At 31.9% G+C, this 25,414-nt stretch overlaps 1 protein-coding gene across 7 annotated transcripts in view; it reads left to right on the top strand.

The window, feature by feature from the left end:
- Positions 1 to 11,093, top strand: part of plekhg5b (pleckstrin homology domain containing, family G (with RhoGef domain) member 5b) — an 84,871-nt gene extending 73,778 nt beyond the window's left edge. For all 7 annotated transcript variants that reach the window (XM_051096452.1, XM_051096451.1, XM_051096450.1 and 4 more), the window contains 12 exons: positions 1,423 to 1,593; positions 1,765 to 1,860; positions 1,974 to 2,174; positions 3,478 to 3,585; positions 3,720 to 3,869; positions 3,971 to 4,108; positions 4,981 to 5,100; positions 5,583 to 5,715; positions 5,824 to 5,939; positions 6,054 to 6,202; positions 7,281 to 8,207; positions 9,711 to 11,093. In XM_051096452.1, the coding sequence (XP_050952409.1) occupies positions 1,423 to 1,593; positions 1,765 to 1,860; positions 1,974 to 2,174; positions 3,478 to 3,585; positions 3,720 to 3,869; positions 3,971 to 4,108; positions 4,981 to 5,100; positions 5,583 to 5,715; positions 5,824 to 5,939; positions 6,054 to 6,202; positions 7,281 to 8,207; positions 9,711 to 9,720 (2,319 nt within the window). In that variant the 3' untranslated portion in view covers positions 9,721 to 11,093. The remainder of the gene's footprint in view (positions 1 to 1,422; positions 1,594 to 1,764; positions 1,861 to 1,973; positions 2,175 to 3,477; positions 3,586 to 3,719; positions 3,870 to 3,970; positions 4,109 to 4,980; positions 5,101 to 5,582; positions 5,716 to 5,823; positions 5,940 to 6,053; positions 6,203 to 7,280; positions 8,208 to 9,710) is intronic.
- Positions 11,094 to 25,414: the final 14,321 nt, after the last annotated feature.

The following is a 25,414-nucleotide window of genomic DNA, read 5'->3' as shown; positions in this document are numbered from 1 at the left end:
TACTCCAAATCTGTTCTGATGAAAAATCAAACTCATCTACATCTTGGATGGCCCAAGGTTGAGTAAATTTTCAGCAAATTTCCACCTCTGGGTGAACTATTCCAACTAAAACTCTACAACAAACTAAATCACATGAGCCTCAAAAAAAAAAAAAAAAAAAAAAAAAAAAAAAAAGAAAGTCCCCCTCCTAGAAGTTTCAGTCTGCATTTACACCAGATGCATGGCTAATAGAGACGGTAGCTGTCACTCACCTGTCATTTCACACTTCCATCCCTTTCAGACAGACAGACAGGGGGTGTTCTTGTGTCCCACTGGGACTCTTTTTCACAAAAGAAGGGTTAACCAGGGCCAAACCACCATCTCCAGCAGCCACTACAGGCAGCTATAGTCCATCTGTGTCTGGCCTCTATTGTTTGGAAGCACTCAATGCTAAATACTCGTTGTCATAAGTACACCGGCCATCCCATTACAGGACAATAGCCCCAGTGGCACACGGGCCGTCAGAGAGGGTCACTGGCATAAATGGATGGGCTTTAATTGTGAGGTTAAAGAGAAGGTGGTGTTTAGTGAAAGGGGTGTTTGTAAGGTGTCATAAACCCTGTCGGGGGTGTTTTGTTGAAACAGACAGGCAGCGCCTCAGTTGTCTGTCAGTTTTTGGTGGTCTTCTAATGTGAATTGTGCTGGGATTGCAAACTTTGTTAATGTTAGGGACAACTTTTAGTTGTTCTGTTGAATTTAAATGATTCTGTCATTAACAAAACAAACTATTATGGCTTTTTGGTGATATTTACCATGGTAATACTATGATTTGTGGACATGTATCATGGTAATACCTTGGTGTTTTTGAAATGTTTGACCATGGACCACAAAACCAGTCATAAGTAGCACTATATGTATTTAACATTGTATGGGTCAAAATGATCATTTTTTTCTTTTATGGCAAAAATCATTAGGATATTAAGTAAAGATCATGTTCCATGAAGATATTTTGTAAATTTCCTACCGTAAATATATCAAAACTTAATTTTTGATTAGTAATATGCATTGCTAAGAACTTCATTTGGACAACTTTAAAGGCCATTTTCTCAGTATTTTTTTTTTTTATAAAGTCTTTTACACTCACCAAGGTTGCAGTTGTTTGATCAAAAATATAATAAATAACTTGTTTAAAATACCTGTTTTGCATTTGAATGTATTTTAAAAATTTAATTTATTCCTGTGGTGCAAAGCTGAATTTTCAGCATCATTACTCCAGTCTTTAGTGTCACATGATCCTTCAGAAATCATTCTGATATGCTGATTTGATACATTTTTTAGAATTCTTTGAATTTAAAGTTAAAAAGAACAACATTAATTTGAAATAGAAAAGCCAGTGTGGGTATCAAGGATCTAAATTTTCCCTATTTTCTTTATGTATGTTAGGAAGTGGACCGCGTGGAGCTGCTTCATACGAAGTTGCAGGCGTACACACAGTTCGGTCTGCCCAAGGTTCCTTCCCAGCTCGCCTTCCACCAGGATTCCTGGGAGGAGGAAGAGGAGGAGCCGAATCTGACGCTCGAGGACAGCTGGAGGGAACTGCTGGAGGACCCCGAGGTACTGACACACCGTGACTGATCTTCTATCACGGGACATAATCCCTTGGGACGATACCTAACCATTTCCATCTATTGATCATACAATTACCCTCAGTCCTCCCATTAACCAATTGCATTTTGCACATACAACTTGATTAGTGCAATCTGACTTTTTTCTGCCTGTTTTCAGAGTCTAAGTAGACGTCAGTTTCAACAGCAAGAGGCGATATGGGAGCTATTCCAAACTGAGGCTACATACATTAAGAAACTCAGGGTCATCACTGATGTAAGTCAGATCAGCCGTTTTCAGTGCATTTCTCTCTTTCAGAAGATTTAAAGTTGCCTTTTCTAAATAAGTATCCTCAATGAAACTGAATGCTGATTGTGTTGTTTGTGCAGCTGTTCCTGTGCGGCCTGTTGAATCTACAGGACAACGGTCTCCTGATTGAGGTGGAGCCCACGCGGCTCTTCAGCAACATCCACGACATTGTACGTCTGCACTCCACGCTGTGGGTCCAAGCCATGTTTCCGGTGCTGGAGAAAGCGCGAAGCACAAGGAGCTTGATCGACCCCGCGGACTTGCAGGAGGGGTTCAGTACGGTAAGTCACACATTACACACAGTTTTTTTTTTTTTTTTCTGCAATTACAAATATCTAAACATTTTTAATCAAGATACATTTACTTAAAAAGCAACATTACTTAAAGGGATAATTCACCCAAAAATGAAAATTCTGTCATTAATTACTCACCCTCATGTAGTTCCAAATCCATAAGACCTTCGTTCATTTTCTGAACACAAATTAAGATATTTTTGTTGAAATCTAAGAGCTTACTGACTTTGCATAGACAGCAACGCAATTGACACATTCAAGGCTCAGAAAGGTAGTAAGAACATTGTTAAAATAGTCCATGTGACATCAATGGTTCAATACTTTTTGTGCACAAAGAAAACAAAAATAACTTTATTCAACGTGATCGTGGTGCTCTCTTGTGTCAAAGACTAACACGGAAGAGGAGAAACTGTCGAATAAATAATTAATAAATAATATTATTATTAATAAATAATAATGATAATAATGACAGAAGTTTCATTTTTGGGTAAATTATCCCTTTAAGATACTGAGTCTTCTTTTCTGAAAAATGTATTAACTTGTGCCTTTATTTTTAAAACCATGAAAAATATCTGCCAATGGGACAAGAAAAATAAACTATTTAAGGGAAAACAAGTTTATTTTTTAACCTATTGATAGACATTTTTATTAAATTTTTTTTTAAGCATAAAGTCACTTAATTTTCGATATTTTTTTTTTTCAGAAAACAAGACCTAATGTTATTTTGGAACACATAATTAGTCACAAGGGTAAATTTTTATTAAAGCTTCATCTGAAAACTGAATAAATAAGCTTTCTGTGATGTATAGTTTGTTAGGATAGGACAATATTTGGCTGAGATACAAATATTTGAAAAACTGTAATCTGAGGGTGCAAAAAATTAAAATATTGAGGAAATTCTTTAAATTTGTCCAGTTAAAGTTCTTAGCAATGCATATTACTAATCAAAAATTAAGTTTTGATATATTTACGGTAGGAAATTTACAAAATGTCATGAAAATTTTAAGTAAAATCATGAAGAAATACATGAAAATATCTTAAAATATTTACAAAATAACATGATCTTTACTTAATATCCTAATGATTTTTGCATAAAAGAAAAATCGATCATTTTGACCCATACAATGTATTTTTGGCTATTGCTACAAATATACCCGAGTTACGTAGGACTGGTTTTGTGGTCCAGAGTCACATATAGTTTAGATAAGTAAGTGAAATATATATATAGGCTGGTTGTAAAGCTGTTTATCTTCTGGGCGAGTGGTTAAAAGTGTCTTGTTTGTGTGGATAGTTTGCATCCAGGTTCCAGCCGTATATTCGGTACTGTATGGAGGAGGAGAGCTGTATGGAATACATGCGCTCGCTGAGAGAGAACGAACTCTTCAAGATCTACATCACGGTGAGGAGTTTGAGACCAAACAAACACACAATATAGTAAATGTCAAAATAAAGCAAACAAAAGGTAAAAATGCACTTTTCCCTATGATATGATTTAAATGTAGTTTTTAATAACTGAATCTTTTACCATAACAGTGGGCAGAAACAAACAAACAGTGTAACCGACTGAAGCTAGCGGACATGCTAGTCAAACCGCACCAGAGGCTCACCAAGTACCCTTTACTCCTGAAGACCATCCTGAAGAAAACTGATGACCAAACCTCCAGAGATGCTCTCAACAACATGGTTAGACTTTTAACAGTCTGTAACTCACAAACAGAGTCTCATTTAGCAGTTTATAGTGTGTTAGGACATCGAATGTGCTAAATGTTTGTATATGTCTTCAGGTGGCGTGTGTGGAGGGCTTCATTAACAGTGTGGACTCTCAAATGCGTCAGAAGCAGGAGCAGCAGAAACTGGCTGCCATTTCGGCTCGAGTGGAGTCGTACGAGGCCGTGGAGGGAGCCAGTGAGGAGGTGGAGAGGGTAAGGAATGCATACAGTACAAATGGTTTATTATCTAGCCTCTCAATTAAATAAAAATACATATTGCAGTCAGAGGTTGCGTTAGACTTTAACATTGTGCGTCATTTTGACAGACGGGGCAGTAAAAATCCCGTCATTCATCAGTTTTCGTATTTTAACTATAACAACTCATTTAATTGCTTTTAATTTTGTTCACATCTTTATTTTTAATCATGAACCTACATTTTGACAGTGCAGTGTTTAAAAACAACAAAATACGCTAGTGCTGGGTAAAAAAAAAAAAAAAAGATTGCTTAAAAATCAATGCTTAAATCCCAATCTATCTTTTGGTCTATGCTGATGAATGAACAGTACATAGTGCGCCTTTTTGATATGAAAAAGTCTCAGATTTCAAATTCTGTCCAATTCATTAGTAAATTCAAGCAATAAATACTGATTTGGCGTTAGGTCGCTGCTGTAGCTAAAGTGGGTAGGCTGCTCTCCTGGCAGTTTCGTTTTTGTTCTGTATCCCATGCTCTGCTGTCACACTGGAGGGCACTCGCCACCAACTGGATAGGGGTGGAAATTACAGCTACAGTTTACAATAGATCACCCTCAGTGTAATCTGTCAAAGGGATGGACGGCCTTTAGATTTTTCTGTCACTGATAAAAAAAAAAAAAAAAAATTGGACAATTTGACAAATTGGACAAAAATTGGACAATGGACAATTTTCGGCTAACATGACCGCTGATTGCAGTACAATATTATGAACTTAGAAATGCATTGTTTCATTGTAATATCTAAGCAGGCTATGATTTATGTGGCAGACAGATTGTTTATATATTGTTTAACTCTTCATCTTCCTTCATTTCGTCTTGCTGGATGTCTACAGGCTCTAAAGGAGTTCAACCGAATTGACCTGACGGCACCAATGATTGGCACTTCACCTGAAGCGACCAGGCAACTGCATCTAGAGGGGGCGCTCCGCATGAAAGAGGGCAAAGACAGCAGGGTTAGTTCAGATTAAATGATTAAACATGAATGCCTCCAAATTTCCGATGCGTTTGGACAATATTTGGACATCTGCAATGCAGATGTTTTTAAAAAGATTAATTGTAGCGATTGTCCTTAAAGGGCTAGCCACCTAAAAACAAAGTTCCAAAGACTGACTGACTTGTGTGGAAGATAAAAAGATATTTTGAAGAATGTTAAAAAGCTAAATCATATCGGTTCCCATTGACTTCCATTGTATGGAGAAAAAATGCATTGAAAGTCAGTGAGAATGGTTATCAATATTCTTCAAAATATCATCTTTTGAGTTCAATAGAAGAAATGCGTGAATACAGGTTTTCACATGTCATGTCAGGTCAACGATCAGGTAAATGATAACAGAATTGTTGTATTTTGGTGAACTATCCCTTTAGGTTTCCTGAACGTTTTATACAGCTTGTAAGTGAGTGTATGTTTTATATGTTTCTGTCTTTTCTTGTGTAGATGGATGTTTACTGCTTCCTATTCACTGATCTGTTGTTGATCACTAAACCAGTGAAGCGTTTAGAGAAGGTGAAAGTGATCAGACAACCTCTCCTCTTGCATAATGTGGTGTGCAGAGAACTCAAAGACACAGGTGAGCATTAATATGACAAAAACAAGTAGCTTGAGATCTCAAGAGAACATACTGTGAAATTTTTCTTTTTAAAAAAAATAATTCTGATTTTTTTTTTTCCTGTCTTAGGCTCATTTGTCCTCATCTACCTCAATGAGTTCAAGAGCGCTGTGGCTGCCTACTCTTTCCAGGCCAACAGCACCACCCAGGGGCGAAGTTGGACTGATGCAATTTGCAATGTCCAGGTAAAATCATTCTGGTCCATAACCAATAATGATCTTTGTTGGACATATTAGAAATCATTTAAGTGTTCGCTTGTCTAGAGAAGTTGATTTAGCTAACTTGTATATGCATTTTAGAATCAACTTCAGCGGCTGCGGTCAGAGGAAGCTCGTCGACAGAAGGCTTGTCTGAAGAAAAAACTACAGGAACATCAGGAGGAAGACGAGGACAGCTGTAACTCCACAGCAAGTTCACCTCAATTTAGACACAAAGATCAGAGCAATAGGTATTTTGTGTTTTACTTTTATATTTTAAATAATATATGCATTTTTTTTTATTTTTAAATGTTATTTAAATGTATTTTATTTAATAATTTATTATAATTTATTATAATTTATTTATATTTTATTTTATTATAATTTTTATTTATTAATATTTTAAGAATATTTATACTTTATAATTGTATTAATTTTATTATTTTGATTTAATTAATAAAATTACTATATAAAATTAATAACTGCTGTATTATGGTCTATCATTTATATAATGTATATATTATATAACATTTTATTATTATGAATAAAAAATGTATATATTTTGTTCTGTTTTCTGTAAACTTGCTTTAAAACAAACTAATAGACAAATAATACATTTAATATAAAAATATTGAAATTTATTATATTATATTATATTATATTATATTATGATTTAAAAAAATATTTTTTTTTCTATTTTCTGTAAACCTGCTTTGGAACAAACTAATAGAAAAATAGTATATTAATATACTAGAAAAATATAAATATATATATTATAATAATATTATATTAGATAACATTATTTTTTGAATTTAATTTTTTTTTTTCCTGTAAACTTGCTTTGGAACAAACTGATGGAAAATTTAATATTATTAAAATTATTAAAAGAGTATTAAAATATTATATTATATTATATTATGTTATATTATATTATATTATATTATATTATATTTTATATTATTATGGATTTTTTTTTTCCTATTGTCTGTAAACCTGCTTTGGAACAAACTAATAGAAAAATAATACATTTAATATAAAAAAGGTTGAAAATTATTATATTATATATGATATTATGAACTTTACAAATGAATTTTAAAAATTGATTTTTTCCCCTTTTATTGTAAACCTGCTTTGGAACAAATTAATAGAAAAATATGTAACATTAAAAATATTATATTATATTATATTATATTATATTATATTATATTATATAATTACCATTTTCTCCTTTTTCTATTTTTAGATTAATTGGCAATCAGTTGACATGTTGTGCGTTTTTTTTTTTTTTTTTTTTAACAATAAATGAACATTATTGTTTCTCTGTCTTAGCCAATCAGATGGCTCCACAGAAACCCTGTCGGTGATGGATATGGATGAGTCTGGATCATCTTTGGATCCTTCTACTCTTCAATCAGACTTAGTTGGACATTCAGACCACGATGCCAGTCTGTCCCAACACCCTGACTCTGCCGTCCCACAGCAGGCCACAGATTTTGAGCCCCATCCGGACAATCAGGAGGGCTCAGAACTGGACCCACAGTGCCGTTCAATGTCTATGGACAGTGCCTACGGGACCCTCTCACCAGAGTCCATGATGGAAACCCAAAGTCGAGTGGCCCCGGTGGAGGAAGACGACTCAGAGGACGACAAAGAGACGACAACGGGTGATGAGGAAGAAAATGCAGAAGACGATGAGGAAGATAAAAGCTCATCCGGATCTCAGAACTCAGTGGCGCTTTCTCTAAAGCCCAGGCGCCGGCCGCCTGTTCAATGTCGGCTGCCATTTTTAGAGAGACTTGTCGTCAAATCCCGTTCCGAGGACAACCTGTTGTCCACAGTTCATGAAAAAAGTAACCATGGTGTTGCCAGAGCAGCCACAGAGTGCACAGGAAGTCGACACACATGGCAACAAAGGGTTAAATATTTAGAGGCACCACTCAGCAGGAGCCTGACGGAGCTCAACCCTGCTGAATCGGACGAGTGTCTCCCGACGGACGCAGAGATGGACGAAAGCCACAGTCTCACATGCAGCTTGCCCTCTGGCATGCTTTTGGACACATTGAGACGGGCCAAAATTGCACATGAGGCTGATAGCAACCAGATTCTCTGCAGCGCGTCAGATGGGGAGCTGTCACCCCCTAGTGGCCTGGAGGGAATGGGCCGCTGTAAGAGACCCCAGCAGCACAAAAAACTCACACTGGCCCAACTCTACAGGATACGCACCACACTGGTGCTCAACTCAACTCTCACAGCCTCGTAAGTATTTGCATTTGTGAGCACATATGTATTTGGATATTGTTTTTTCGGTCTTGAGTGCTTTTCCTAAAAAAAAAAAAAATCTGGAGAAATTACAAACATCTAATGCAGAACAGTTTGTTTCATAATTAGATTATGATATTTTTGATGGTGTTTTATTGTATGGAGTAAATAAGATATAATCAATTTCCAAAGATCTTTTTACAAAATAGATTGATCTTTACAGAAAATAGAAAAATAAATAGGGAAAATAAATAGGGGAAATTGTATTTTATATTACATAAAAAGAAAGAATAAATAAAATGTACTTCTTTCATTTTAATTTAATTAATTGTCACATTTATATTTTATTGTAATATTTACTATCAGTCGACCTCGAATATAGATTGCTTTATATTTACAGAAAATGAAAAAAATAATAATGTGTAAAATTATAATATGTATAATATAATTATAATACTGTATAGTATATTTTTGTTTATTGTGATAATTTTTTTTTTAATAAATTGTATTTATTTTTTATTATTATTTTTTATTATTATTTAAATAAAACTGTATGTTTTTATTTTGTTATAACATTGTAAAATTCTATTTTATAATAGAATAAAATACATAAATTGTAACATTTTATTTTATATAAAAAATATTACACCATATAAGAATAAATTAAATTTACTGTAATTTTCACACTTACATTTTATTGTAATATTGACAATCGGTTGACTTCATTATTTAATTTTACAATATAGATTGCTCTAGATTTATAAAAAATAGAAAAAAAAAATTAACTTGTAAAATTATAATAATTTTTATTGTAATGAAATAATTTTTTTAAATAAATAAAATGTATTTTTAAAATGTATGTAAACATTTTACATTTTTATTTTATTATAAAATTGTAAAATTCTGTTTTTTGTAATATAATGAAATATATACATTTAAAAAATTATATTATATAAAAATATTACACCATAAAAGAATATGATATTTACTTTTTAATTTTAATAAAATTTTTCACATTTATATTTTATTGTAATATTGACAGTCGGTCAACCTCAGTATTCAATTTTACAATATAGATTGCTCCAGATTTACAGAAAATAGAAAAACATAATTTGTAAAATTATTTTTATAATAAGATAATATAGAATATAGTTTGTTGTAATGAAATCAATTTTTTAAATAATTAAACATTTATTTATTTATTATTAATTTTTATTTTACAACACTGTGAAATTGTTTTTTTTTAAATATAGTAAAATATATAAACTGAAAAATGTTATATTATATAAATAATATTGGACCATACAAGATATTTTTTCATTTATTCATTCAAACCGTTTATTTTTGAAACTTGAAAATATTTACCCATTTTATTTAATTTTAGTAATAGTAATAAAAATATATCTAGCGTCTTCTCCAACACTTTCTCTGCCCTCAGATGGTTGTAATGTGTTGTATAAAAGTCAGTTTTCTGACTCTTGTTGTCTTTTTTCTCCTCAGAGAAGTGTAGCATCTTTCTGGCACAGACGTTTTGGGGCTGACTTTGTGAGACTGAATTCTGCGGGACACAAATGCACTCTACCCAATGAGCTCTCCGGCTGCCCTCTCGCTCCCTCATCCAGTTGGATGGATTCTTCCCTGTTGTTTCTCTGCGGGAGGGGACGTCTGCGGACTCATTAACTCCTTGCACTTTGTAAAACACCACTAACTTCTAAAGAGGTCAAAGCTTTCGGTGAGACTGCGCCATTTTCAGCATTAGAACTCGAGACAAAACGATCAAAGAAAAACTGTGACCGGAGCCCTTACCGTGGGACGTTTGAGGTTTCAACAGGTCACGTGACGAAAATGAGAATAAAACGCCACATCTTGGATTCCTTAATCACCGTTTGCTTTCTAAGAGTATTTCTGTTTCGACAAAGAGGACGCAAGTGATTAATGTTAACTGCACTACTGTATGTGACTGTGTGTGTGTGTTTATGAATGAGAAAGTGTGCGGATTCACGTGCATCTGTGTATGACTGAGTGAGTTATAATTCTCGACCTAAACCAAATCACTGTTTGACTTCAGATAACTTGAGTAGCCACTAAGGCATGTTACACATTACTTTAGGACCAGTGTTATGTTCGTATGACAGGAATATTTCTGTCATGCAACTGCTTATCCTATTAAATCTTTGGGTTGACGTGGCTTGTTTAAGTTATACATGAGCACATCGAACCCTTTACTGTATATTGTGTTGCGGGGGTCAAGTTGGATTCGTAAATGCATAAATAATATCTGAAATGCTTCAGCAGATGTGTAATTAAAAGCAAACAGACTGAAAAACAAAAAACTATTTGGGTTTATAACATTCTAAGGATTCAGGAAGTGTCACCCGACATGTGAGCACTTATTAGAGATAATCTGACACTGAATAGGGTGTTTGGTTTAAGTGAAAGCTCATGTTAGTTTTCAAACATTAACCTATGTATTGATGATTTCGTTTTTTGTAATCTTATGATTTCACTGATACTGCTGTTACCTGGAAGATTGAACTGAAACTGCCTGGTGCTTTACTAAACCAAGTCCTTCTGAACTCCCTTTTTGAAAGAAAGAAACAAAAAAACACCCTAAGTAAATATGGTGTATTATACGTTTACTTATTAGGCTTTTTGTGTTTGTGTCATATTTATTGAGCGTGCATTGTTTGTTTTATATATAAAATATGGTCTATAATAGTATCACTTCACTTCGCGGTTGTATTTTTCGTTTTGTCGTCTTAATTTGTTCTTTGTCATTTGTTGAATTAATTTTGAAATCTGCTAAGAACCAAAATAACCTTGTTTTCCCATGTGAGGGAGTGTTCCTTAAATGTCTTTCGAAATAAAAGACATCTTTCAGTATTTCCTGAGTTTGATGTGACTTATTAGTGACCTCTGGTGTACGGCAAGCTGTTTTAACATTTAATCTAAAAGCTGTACTAGTATCTGTTTTCATGCTACTAGTACTTATTTTTTAGAGACTACCATCTTTTCTATTAAGTACTTACTCTTTAGTTACTAGTGCTTATTCTTTAGTTACGAGTGTTTATTCTTTAGCTACTAGATTTTTTTGTAAAGTTACTACTAATTTGTTAGATAGTAGTTCTTATTTATTAGATGCTAGTACATATTCCAATAGTGACTAGTATTTAATTATACTCTTCTGTGGCAAGCCATATTAACATTTAATTTAAAAGATGTACTAGTATCTATTTTCATGCTACTAGAACTTTTTTAGACACTAGTATCTTTTCCATTAAGTACTAGTACTTATTCATTAGCTACCAGTGCTTATTGTTTAGCTAATAGTACCTTTTTAAAAGATATTAGTACCTATTAAATAGACACTAGTACTTTTTTTATAAGATACTATAAGTTATTCATTAGATACTAATATCTATTTAATAGATACTAGTACTTATTCGTTAGATTCTAGTATCTATTTAACAGATACTACTTATTCCAATAGTGACTAGTAACCATTCTGTTACTAGTAACAAATAAAAAAAAATTCCATTGATTTCTATGATAATCAGTCATTGAGATATCAACTGTTCAGTTTTGACTAGTATGTATTCCAGTTGTGAATAGTAATAATTTTATGTACTTGTACTTAATCATTAGATACTCTTACCTATTACAGCTTTTTTTTCAACTGCTTACACACAAAATCTTTTCTTGTCACACAATTTCTAAAACCTGACACTCAAACACCAGAACCACACACCAAATCTGCAAAACCATACGCTAAATCTCTGCCTTTGACTCAGTTTTCAATTTCATAAAACTCTTTGCAAAATACAACATACAATTCTCTATATAACACACAAAAATCTAACAGGAATTATCATGATTTCTTTTCAAACACAACCAATCAAAATGCCACACTAATTTACATTTTAAAATGTATATAAAACAATTATTTTAAATAGTAAAAATTTTTTTTTTTTTTTTTTTTTTTACTGTATTTGCTCTACTTTGGATCAAATAAATGCAGGCTTGCTGAGCAGAAGATACTTTTGACTGGGAATGTGTTTCTTTTCTTTCGTACTGTGTAATACTTTATTCACAACCACAAATGCTTACAGTAAAAAGTAAAAATAAAATAAAAATCTTGCTTTCTTGTTTACTGTGAATTTTTCAACATCTCTCTGCCAATTACTTTCAATCTTGTACAGAAATGTTCACTGGAGCTCATGAAAGAAGAGGTTTAGGTTTTGAATCACTGTGTGTATATGATATATCCAAAAATATAATATTAAGGCAAAGATGTTAGCAACCTAAGACAAATGTTTGCTTTTGAGATGTGTTTGTGATATTTTGAATGCAGTGCTTCATTCTGCATTTTGTGTGTGCAATTCTTGGATTTGTGTGTAAAGTTTTGCAAAAAAGAGAGGCAAAGTTTTGAAAATGTGTGTAAGCAGTTGAAAAAAACTGTAAATAGATACTAGTACTTATTCATTTCATACTATTACTTATTGTTCAAATAAACTAGTACACATTTATTAGATACTAGTAGTTTTTGAAATGTTGCTAGTAAGATTTTGTATTTTACTAGTAAAATGTTTAATTGAACTCTACTGTGGTCATTCGGACTAGTCATAACATAAGACAAGTAAAAAAGCAGTGCTGACCAGTAAGATAATTGTTACTAGTAATAATTATGAAAGATACTAATGTCTAATAAATAAGTACTAATACCTAATAAATAACTACCAGTATCTACTAAATAAGTACTAGTATCTAATGACTGCTTACTAGAAATATTTAAATAGATACTAGTCACTATTGCAATAATGATAAAGATGATTAAAAAAAAAAAAAACAATAGCTACCACTCCCTGTTCATTTGGAGATATCTTCAACCTCATAAAGAACTAGTGAGAATGTATTTGGATACAGTATATCTTCATTTAAAGAAATCATTACATATATGGCAAGCCATTTTAACACTTAACCCCCCCATTAATTAAATTTCTTTTTCAGTCATACTCATGCCCATTACGAGCCCATACTCGTAACTTTAAGGCTTAATAAAATTTAAACAGTAAAAAATTAACCCCCCTCACAATTGACATGAAGGGCAAAATTAACTATGTAGACCAAAACCACTTTTTGTACCAGGCTGTAAACATATTTTTTTCTGCTGTAATGTTGGGCATTTTAACATGGGGAGTCTATGGGACTGACTCCCTTTTGGAGCCAGTCTCTAGCGGCCAGTCGATGAATTGCAGTTTTAGTCACTTCCGTGTTGGCTTCAAGAGGGAGACCGGGAGGTTGCCGCTTGGTTTTCACAGACCCCCTAAAAGCGTGTGGGGAAAGTCACATGACAGGAGGCAATGCCTCCATCGCAATATGATTGGATATGACTACTTATGATCGGCTTTGATTGGTTAAGGCAAAAAATCCTGCCTCTTCTGTTTGTGTGTGTTCTGCGTTCACAAATCAGTCTGAATGAACAAATGTCAACTGGAATACAAAATGTAAAAAGTAAACAACTCACATACATAAATAAAACCATGTTGTTACGTCAAAATAATACTTAAAATGCCAAGAAAATGTGATATGTGAGAGCTTTAGTGAGTAATAGCAATTGGGCTGGTTTTGTTGTGAAAACCTGGCAACCCTGGGTTCAGGCTTATAACAGTAGCAAGGTGGAGTAAACTCATTTAGACCAATACAATCAGTTGGTTTTAGCCAGGTTTCAGTCAAGCAGAGTACATCAAAACTATTATCTGTGATCAATTAATTTACAATATTAATTGATTGGTTGGGTGTGAGTGATCTAATGTTTAGGAGCCCAAGTTTTAAAAAATTGTTTTTGTTCATTTATTTTGCATTTTTCCGGTTTAATCATGTTTAATCAGTTTTTTTCTAGATCCTGCATCAAATGTATGTTTTGACCTCACTATTCGAGGAACAGACACAGTCTTTATAGATTGGGCAGCGCAAGTACTATCATTTAAGTTAGAAGAAAAACCATCATAGCAATTATCTAAGAAATTTTCATCAGCACGGGAAAGCCTAGGACGTTCCCAGAAATGATTCCAATTATTAACAAAGACCAGTTTCTGTTCTTTACACTATAACAATAACCATTCATTTAGAGCAAAAAGTCTAATGAATCTTTCGTGCCCATGTCGAAGCGGTCCTGACACTTTGATCCTCGTCGCAAGTGATGTGCTGAGTACCGTCTCGATCAGGCTCCTGAAGTCCCTCTTCAGGGTCTCCTTCTTCTCTCGAGTTTTTTGGTGGATTGGCAAACCAACGTTAAAGGTGCATGTCCGCCACCTACTGTTCCAGAGTGTGGAATACAAACGGTTATGGATTACAGCTATTAGTTAAAAAAAAATATTAAAATAAAAATGTACATAGATAAACACAACTCTGTAATATTTCATATAATATGTCCTGTCTAGCGTCTGATTTTCCACTCTGTAAACATTTCAGAGCTGCCACTGAATACGTGCAAATCACAGAAGTATAAGGCTGGATCTCTTCGACTCATTGCCGTGCAAGACAAATTGCTAATAACTCAAAGGTATATACAGACACATGATCAGAGATTCTCCTAGCAATTTTGATATTAAATTTAGGTATATACACTGCAGCTGCTGTTCTTCCCGTCCCTGGGTCTTTAGATCCATCTTTGTATATCTGCAAAACTCAATACAACCCCTGGCAAAAAGTATGGAATCACCCCTCTCATAAGATGTTCATTTAAATGCTTAATTGTGTAGAAAAAAAACACAAGCACATATACGCCACAAAACAATTTTCACTCAACAATCCAAACTTCTGGCTGTATAAAACACTTTTTTAAAAAAACAAAGAAAGATAACTATAGTCAATTAGAACTGTTTTTACAGATCACACAGAGGAAAAAAATATGGAATCACACAAATCTGAGGAAAATTATGTGGAATCACCAAATAAAAACACTACTAGTACTTTGTTGCACCACCTCTGGCTTTTATAACAGCTTGAATTCTCTGAGGCATGGATTTAACTAATGACAAACAGTATACTTCATCAATCTGTCTCCAGCTTTGTCTCCTTGCAGTTGCCAGATCAGCTTTGCAGGTTGGAGCCTTGTCGTGGACCATTTTCTTCAATTTCCACAACAGATTTTTAATTGGATTGAGGTCCGGACTATTTGGCCAGGCCATGCCATTGACATTATATGTCTTTCCTGTAGGAATGTTTTCACAGATTTTGCCCTATGGCACGATGCATTATCATCCTGAAAAATTATGCTACCATCACCAAACATCCTTTCAATTGATGGAATAAGAAAAGTGTCCAAAATCTCAACATAAACTTGTGCATTTATAGAAGATGTCATCTCTCCCATACCTTTACCTGACATACAACCCCATATCATTAATGATTGTGGAAATTTGCATGTTTTCTTCAGGCAGTTGTCTTTATAAATTTCATTGGAACGGCACCAAACAAAAGTTCCAGCATCATCACCCTGCCCAATGCAGATTCGTGATTCATCACTGAATATAACTCTCATCCAGTCATCCACAGTCCAAGATTGTCTTTCTTTAGCCCACTGAAACCTTATTTTTTTCTGTTCAGATGTTAATGATGGTTTTCGTTTGGCTTTTCTGTATGTAAATCCCATTTCTTTTAGGCGATTTCTTACAGTCCGGTCACAGACATTGACTCCACTTTCTGCCCATTTGTTCCTCATTTGTTTTGTTGTGCATTTTCTGTTTTCAAGGCATATTGCTTTAAGTTTTCTGTCTTGGCGCTTTGATGTCTTTCTTGGTCTACCAGTACACTTCCCTTTTACAACCTTTCCATTTGATTTGTACTTGGTCCAGATTTTCAATTTTTCACAGCTGACTGGGAACAACCAACATCTTTTGCAACATTCCGAGAAGATTTACCTTCTTCGAGAAGTTTGATAATCCTCTCCTTTGTTTCAACTGACATCTCTCATGTTGGAGCCATGAGTTATGTCAATCATCTTGGTTCAACACATCACTAATGTGTGCAAGCACTCTTTTTTAACTGCAGACTAATTAGCAGTTGTAATCAGATACAGGTGTTTGTTTTAGAAATGCAAAGTGCATGGTGATTCCATATAATTTTCCTCAGATTTGTGTGATTCCATATTTTTTCCTCTGTGTGATCTGTAAAAACAGTTGTAATTGACTATAGTTATCTTTCTTTGTTTTTTTAAAAAAGTGTTTTATACAGCCTTTTGGATTGTTGAGTGAAAATTGTTTTGTGGCATATATGTGCTTGTTTTTTTTTTTTCTACACAATTAAACATTTGAATGAACATCTTCTGAGAGGGGTGATTCCATACTTTTTTTGCCAGGGGTTGTAGTATGCATGATTGACATACTGTTGCACAGCTGAAACTATTGGGATGTCCATGTTGATGCTTTTGATTTCTTTATGAATGTTTAAATCAACAGATGGCATTGGGAACAACCAGGGAGGTATTGCAGGGATCGCCACTGTTGGTGCAATATCAACTCATCAAGACCCAATCTCTGTGCTTCTTTCCCTACAATCCAACCAAAGCTTGCAAACTCTTTATATGCATACTCCCAGCATTCTCTTAAAATGTTCTTGACTGGGTGACTTTCCAAATGCGCCTTATTACTAGATCAATATGTCATCATCAGCTGAAGTCTGCGTAACTGTAGGGGCATTTTCTCCCATTTTAACCCGTAATGATACCACTGGTGATGACCTGAATGCGCCACAACATCTTCTCAATATTCTTCAGGGTCTCCGTCTGCCGCAGCTTGATGTCGTTCACGGCCACGTGCAACACGGTCGCGCCGACGCTCTCATCGTCACTCAGGATTGCGGATTTCTGCACAAAAACAGCGAGAACACGAGCACCAGGGAAACGGTGAGTGTGCACCTTAACTTTAGCTAAAGTAGCACGGACGTGCCAAATGATGGCACAACAATCGGAGTGCCTTTTTATCATTAGTTTTAGTTTGATTTCGTCGAGTCCGCTGCTAGTTTATAGCCCGTTAGCATCGCCAGCGTGGTTGTCGCTAATCTTGTTTGCATTGCATTAGACAACATGGGGTATATTCACACGTTATAGAAACGAAAAGGTTGGTGTATAAAATTGATTTTAGATAAAAAGTACAAAAGCTGAACATACACCAGGCCTACCAGTCACGTTTTTGAACAGCAAGGTTTTTAATGTGTTTTTTTTTTTTTTTTTTTTTTTTTTTTTTATTAAGTCTCACCAAGCCTGCATTTATTTGTTCCAAAATACAGCAAATAAGTAATATTGTGAAATATTTTTATTATTTAAACTGCTTTCTATTTGAATATGTTTTAAAATGTAATTTATTCCCATGAACAAAGCTGAATTTTCATCATTACTCCAGTCACATGATCCTTAAGAAAACATTCTAATATGCTGATTTGCTGTTCAAGAAACACTACTTGTTGTTGTTGTTGTTGTTGTTGTTGTTAATTTTTAAAACAATTAAATACTTTTTTTTTTTTTTGGATTCTTTAATGAATAGAAAGATCCAAATCCAAAGATCAGCATTTATCTGACATAAAAATCTTTTGTAACATTATACACTATACCATTCAAAAGCTTGGAGTTTTTGTTTTTTACAGAAATTAATATTTTTATTTGGCAAGGATGCTTTAAACTGATCAAAAGTGATGATAAAGGAATGATTTGAGTAGCAAATCAGCATGTTAAAATGATTTCTGAAGGATTGTGTGACTGAAGTAATGATGCTAAAAATCACAGGAATAAATTACATTTAAAAATAAAATAGAAAACAGTTATTTTAAATAGTAAAAATATTTCAAATTTTTTCTGTTTTTTTTTTTTTTTTGTGCTTTGAATCAAATAAATGCAGGCTTGGTGAGCAGAAGAAACTTAACTTTTAAAAAAAACATTAAAAATCTTACCATTCAAAAACTTTTGGCTGGTTCACAAACAAAATCTATTGTTTAAATTTGTAATAAATGTAAAATGCTTAAAAACACCCAGTTTCTATTCATCAAATAATCTTGTGTGCCTGTGTGCATTTAAGTAAAAGATCCCTCTAAAACGTCTAGTTCTGATGTAGAAAGACACATTCACACATACAAATATAAAAATGTCATAGACATAGAAACAATATATAATTTCAATAATATTTGACACATATTTATGATTAATTTTTCATAACATCTGGCATCTAAAAGTTTGAAATCCCCTGCTCTAGCGCACCCTAAAAAAAGAAATTCAGACAAAAGTAATTCCTCACTAGGAGCACTAGAGGGAACTACTGCCTTAAAGTTAAAAATATCGAGCACTACAGTGAAGCTGAGTCATAGTAATTGAGCTCTGCAATAGAAAGATAATATTGCTTTAGCATTTAAGGTATTATTTCTCACTCAATTTAATAATTATTATTTGTGAAGTTATAATAACTTGCTAACAGTACATTGCTTTAAAAAAGGACTCTTCAAGAGTAGTGAGTGCTGACTACTGGTCACCTCAGTGTATTTCTTCATCAGGTTTATCCAGCAGCCAGACAGTCAAACATTAGAAAGTGTACTCTAAAAAGAGCTAATGTGAAGCTGTATAATCTAAACAATTCCAAAAGTAATCTAAATTCAGCTACAACTACTAAATCTGTAGAGCAGTGGCTATATGTAGACAGTATATGTCATCAAACACAGCTTTGATTCATCAGACATTACATACAGCAGACTTCTAGCACACCGAATATGTTTTACAGAAACATAAACACAAGATGCAATGCTCGGCTGAGTATTTACATATGGCAGACGTTAAACCGTACATGGCTTTCTCTTGCATTTACTCTCTAACTGTTTCATCAGATGAATTATGTATCTTATCAGTCATTTCTTTTTACATTCATGCAATCAGATCTTTCTGGGTTGGCCTAAACTTTTTTACCCTCTGTGCACGGCGGCGGTTGGCACTGTGGGATGTGTGCGGGCCAAGGTGTATTTACAGGTGATTATATCAGCTAATCGGTGGATTACAGCATGTTGACTCCACACAAGACCCTAATCCTCATGGAAAAGGCAGCGTTCCGGCCCGTGGGATTTTCTCCATTAATCCCATCCTAGATTTGCCGGATCCAGCCCCAACCCAGCCCCCCGATTCCCACATCTGGCCTTCTGGGGCTTATCAATGTAATCCTCCATTTTAGAAGTAGTTTATTATGCTTCATCGCTGATACACTGGATTTTAATTATAAAAATGCAGCTTTTCGCTGCAACCCAAAAGTAATTACACAACCTGAGTCGATTAGCTGCTCTGTGTGTGTGTGTGTGTGTGTGTGTGTGTACCTTCATACACCTCATTGTACAGTATCCCATGATTCTCTGTTTTATATATATATAATGTTACAAAAATTTCAATTTAAATAAATGCTGTTCTTTTAGACTTTCTGTATATCAAGAATCTTGGTTTCCACAAAAATATCAGGGTTATTATAGTTAAAAGTGAAATAAAAATGTAAACTATAAAAAAAAAAAATGTTTTCATAAAATACATTATTTAAAAAAAAAAAAAAAACTTTTTGACTTTTACTAAAATAAAAACACTAAAAAACACTAAAAAGAATGAAATAATACAATGAGAAAAATATAATGAGAAAACAACAAAATTACTTTGGTCGTATTATACATTTTGAAAAGTGCCAGTAAAGTTTTGTAATAATGTTACGAAAGATTAAAATTTTAAATTAACATTAACTGAAATAAACAATAAACTTTTTACAGCTAGTTTCAGCCATTTTGTTTGTCCTAACCTTTACCGTGCCCTTTGCCTAGGGAAAACAACATATCAATTAAAAATAAATAATAAAAATAAAAAAGTGAATGATTTAAAAAATAAAATTATAAAAATAAAATCAATAACAAAATGAAACAACACAACAAAATTACTTAAACTTTAACCTAAATATATACATTTTGGTCATATTATACCTTTTGAAAAGTGACACTGAGGTTTCGTAAGAATGTTACGAAAAGATTACAATTTTTGAATTGATTTTAAACAAACGACTGAAATAAAATAAAGTATATATTTTAATTTCAGCTATTTATTTTAGCTATTTGCAAGGCAAAAGAATAAAATAATAATAATAATAATAATGATAATAAATAAATAAAATTATTAAAAAATAAAATCAATAATAAAATAAGAAAAAAAAATGACAAACTTTAAGCTAAATATATACATTTTGGTCATATACATTTTGAAAAGTGACTCTTAATTAATGTTACAAAAGATTTTAAATTTTGAATTAATTTTAAATAAGCATTAACTGAAATAAAGTATAAAACAAACTTAATTTTTTTTTTAGCTAGTTTCATCTCTTTTTTAGCTTTAAAGTAAACTCTCAATTAAAATAAATAAATAAATAAAATACATAACATAAATAATAATAATAATAATAATAATAAAATGTTTAAAAAATAAAATGATAAACATTAAATGAGTTATAAAGTTATAAAAAACTTTTTTTTTTAAATTTCAGCTGTAGTTTCAGTTATTTTATCTATTTGCCAAGGCAAAATAAAATTTCAATTAAAAAATAATATAAAAAAAGAGATGGAAATAAAATCAATAATAAAATGAGAAAACAGCAAAATTACTAAAACTAAGATAATTATATACATTTTGGTCATATACGTTCTGAAAAGTGACAGTAAAGCTCATAATAATGTTACGAAGGATTTAAATTCTGAAGTTAAAATAAACATTGACTGAAATAAAAAAGTATAAAAAGCTTATTTTTAAAAAAGCTAGTTTCAGATATTTATTATAGGTCTTTGCCAAGGCAAAATAAAATCTTAATAAAATTAAATCTAAAAATTTAAAAGAGAGAGAGAGAGACAACACAATTACTAAAACAACAACCTAGACTAACATAAAAATCATAAAATTAATATTTTGACTATAAACTATAATACTTAAAAATACTTAAATACATATAAAATGTGTAGTTCTGATGCAAACTTTTTTTTTATGTCCAATTAATATGGTCATTTTAACTGTCACTGTACTTTACATCCATCATCATGTCCGACACAAACGATCATGAACTCCTGGTTCTCCTTGTGACAGATGTCATAAAGCATCCTGTAAAAATTGTCTGATTAACACAAAAGGGCACTTTGGCAAATCCAGATTACGAGAGCACTTTCCTTTATTAAATGCCACCAATCCCAGTACTCTCTGCAGCTCTGGGATTAAGATCAGGTAGACACCATTGTCTGTCTAAACAATCCCTCTGTAAGCCTCCCGGTGTTTCCGTGCTCATGACGGAGCGAGACATGGAAGTGTGTTGGTGTGAACACCGTTCTCTGAGTTCTCTTTAATCAACATCATCCTCTTTAGAGGCCCAGGTGATTGGATTTAGGTTGTGTTTGTATGAGAGAGAGAAGTGGGAATGAGAGCTGAGGCTTGTTTATGAGGTTTTCCGCTGTGAGAAAAGGCCCAGCGACAAGCACCGGCCATATGGAGAGATTCACCATTAAAACAGCTGCCTCCCATCAGCCCGGGCCATGTCACACGGCACCGTTATACACTGATTGACCTTTGTATTGTCACTAAAGCTGCCAGGCAACATCTGGCATCATTAGGCACAGTGGTTTTTATCAGGTTAACATGGAATATTGTGTACAGATCCGAAGAGGAGACATGGAAAATCTGGTTTGAGGTTTGTTACTACTCCGTTACCGTTGTAGTTGTTTTTATTATTATCATTTTAATAAACCACATATGAATATCTAATACTAATATAGTGTATTTATAGATCAAATAGAAGTATTAAAACATAATAAAAAAATCCATAAATAATGAATAAAAGATTAACATAATTTATATGCTAGAAGGAACCAAATCAGACTTCTCTGGTGTTCATTTATTTTCATGAATGACTTTTGTATTCTTATTCTTATAGTCTATCACTTAATTGTCCATAAATTTGTTACTACCTATATAATATAATAATATAAGTAATAATAATTATTATTATTAATAATATGGTTCACATAATTCATATGCTAAAAGGAAGCAATTTTCTGCAGTTTTTCTATTTTTTAATTTTTATGAATTACTTCTATCATGTTTTCATGTTTTTATTCCTAATCTTATACTTATTATTTTTCATTAGAATGAGTTTTTTTTTATTGTTTCTTTATCATAATTAATTGTTACAAAAAACATCACCACGAAATGTATACTATATAATAATATATGGGTTTTTTTTTTACTTTTATATGATGATGGTGACGATAATGATGATTAATAATAAAAATAATAATTATTATTATTAATATTATATATTTATCTTTATTATTTGTGGTGACAATAATTATAAATAAAAAAAAAAAACCTAAATAAATGAATAAATTGAATAAAAATACCCAGAATAATAGTAGTAGTAGTAGTAGTAGTAATAATAATAATAATAATAATAATAATAACAGTTATTATAATAATGATTATTATTATTACAATTAATACAAATACCCAGAATAAATAAATACATATATAAATAAACCATACAAATATACAAAATTTTTTAATTATTTGTGGTGACAAATAATAACTAACACACATATATAATATTATAATTAATAAAATAGTTATATATATATTAATAAAAAAATCCTAAATAAAACAAATAAATAAATATGAATTAAACTATCCATAATAAATTAATTGTAATACAATAATAAAAATACCCATAAATAAATAAAATACTCATAATTATTATTTTTATTATTATTTCTCTTTTGTTGGTTTTTTTGTCCTGTTTTGTAAGTCCCTTTAGGTAAAAGCGTCTGCTAAATGACTAAATGCAAATGTAATTGTATTTTTATCCATTAAAATTATTTGTGATTATTTGTCACCACAAATAATAAAAATAAATATATAATAAATATAAACAATAAAAAGCATAACAAATGATTAATAATAAGGCTCACATAATGCATATGCCATTAGGCCTGAGTTTTCTGGTGGTTTTTCGTTTTCTGAATTACTTGCGCTTGGCTTAGTATCTAAGCTGTTTTTCTCTTCTGATTCTGTCCCATTAGACATAACATATGTCTGCGAGCTCATAATCATTACTTAGGTGTTTTGAAAAATGAAAGTGACCATACGGCACAGTTTATAAAAACAACTTTATAGAGATTACTGTTATTGTATCAGCCTTAAGGAGCTTATTGTCATTCCAGTATTGTATTTCTGCGGGGGTTAATGCACATGAAAATGAAATGACAAGCATATTACTTAATTAAATGGAAACCCATTTGGAAATGCCAGACGCTGCCAGCGAGAAGGGAGGTAGAGTTGTGATGTAAACCGGTTGCATTTACCACCATTTTTGCAATTAATCTGGTGTACTGTAGTTCAGACTTACCTTCAGATTACCAGATGTCAAATCCCTGAAGCCAAAGTAAAAGATAACATCAAATATTAAATTATTTTGTGTTTTAAATGGAAATAAAGGAAGAGCACAGGCACCATCATTTATTCTTTGAGCAAATTATAAGTCACCAGTCTATTTGTGTTTTCTCACCAACCCAAATATTTTAGCCAGACATACAGTAACTAAATACATGTGACTGTAGTGATGGTAAAGCATGTGACTAGCCATCATCAGCCGAATGAGTGTCCAGTAGAAAATGCTGACCTCACAAAATGTCCTGTCACTTCCAGTCATTAAACATTAACAGACAAGCTCACCTTGGGAATACTCCAGTTGAATTAACAATAAGACCTATAGTTCATTGTACAGCTCTCTATCAGTAGTCTTCAAGTCTTGTTCACAAAAACCTTTTGAACATTTCCATCTTTATTGCCTGGGAAAAAAGAAAGACCTCCTGTGACAACATGCCCCAATAACAGTTCATACTTTTAAAACTATCTGTGCTAAGTTGTCACAATGGAATGTGCCAGTGGACAGCATAAAAATGTCTTAAAATAAAAAGGTAACAAACCACAAAACCAGATATTTTACATTTATATTTGCATATAAAATGTATTTATTTTATATATAATATTTTTCTATACTGTAGTTATATTTTGTTCATTTTATATCTTTTCCATATTATGTTTTATATATATATATATATATATATATATATAATTTATTACTGTTATATATAAGAAATTCATGAAAAAAAACATTCTTAAAAAAATTAAGAATAAAAATAATAATTTAAAAAACAGCAGAAAACTAGGGTCTGGTTCATTCTAGCATATGGATTAGTATATTATTATATAGCATACATTTTTGTATTGCTTATGTATGTATGTATGTATGTGTGAGTAGGAATAAACATTATTGTTTATTATTATTACTTATTTGTGGTGCTTTATATATTATTTGTGATTTTTTTATATTCCATTTATATTTTTAATTTTATTTATCGTATTCAGTTTTTTACACATGCATATTAAAAAAATACATGAAATGTATAAATAATTACTTTTATGTAATTATCTTTGTTACTAAATATAATATAATATAATATAAAAATATAAATAATAAAACGCACCACAAATAATTAAGAATAATAAGGTTTGAATAACTCACATGCTAGAAGGAAGCGAATTAAAAAATTGTTTGCGTTTTTTTTTTATTTACATTTTTTAAAACTATTTTTACGTTGTTATTTATATTCCTATTTATGCATACATTCATGCATAAATAAATAAGCACTGCAAAAAATGTATACTAATTAATAATAATAATAATAATTATTATTATTATTATTATTATTATATTGTCCTAATCCATATGCTAGAAATAATTATTTATTATTATTATTTATATGTACTATGGGTATTTTATTAATTATATTTTATTTCATTATTATAATTATTATACATAATTCAATTCAACATCAGTGTTTTATATTTTTATTTTATTTACTTTTGTATTAACTTTTTACATTTTATTTATATATTTGAATAAAATCTAAATGTGTGCCTATGTTCCTGGACTGTGTATCTGAAATCTTAATTTTAGTGTTTATATTGAGTCTACAAATGGCAGATCTCTCATTATGAGATACAAATGAAGTTATTTACCCTTTATTAATTCTTCCTTTTAGTCTTCAGAGCACAAAGGGTTAACTGTAGGAGGTACTGTTTGCAGATTTGGGTGGAGTGAACTTGTCCAGTC

Source organism: Labeo rohita, chromosome 23, assembly GCF_022985175.1.
Source record: "Labeo rohita strain BAU-BD-2019 chromosome 23, IGBB_LRoh.1.0, whole genome shotgun sequence".
NCBI classification, from domain to species: domain Eukaryota; kingdom Metazoa; phylum Chordata; class Actinopteri; order Cypriniformes; family Cyprinidae; genus Labeo; species Labeo rohita.
Note: the sequence above shows the minus strand (reverse complement) of the source record. Positions and strands in the feature narration are given on the sequence as shown.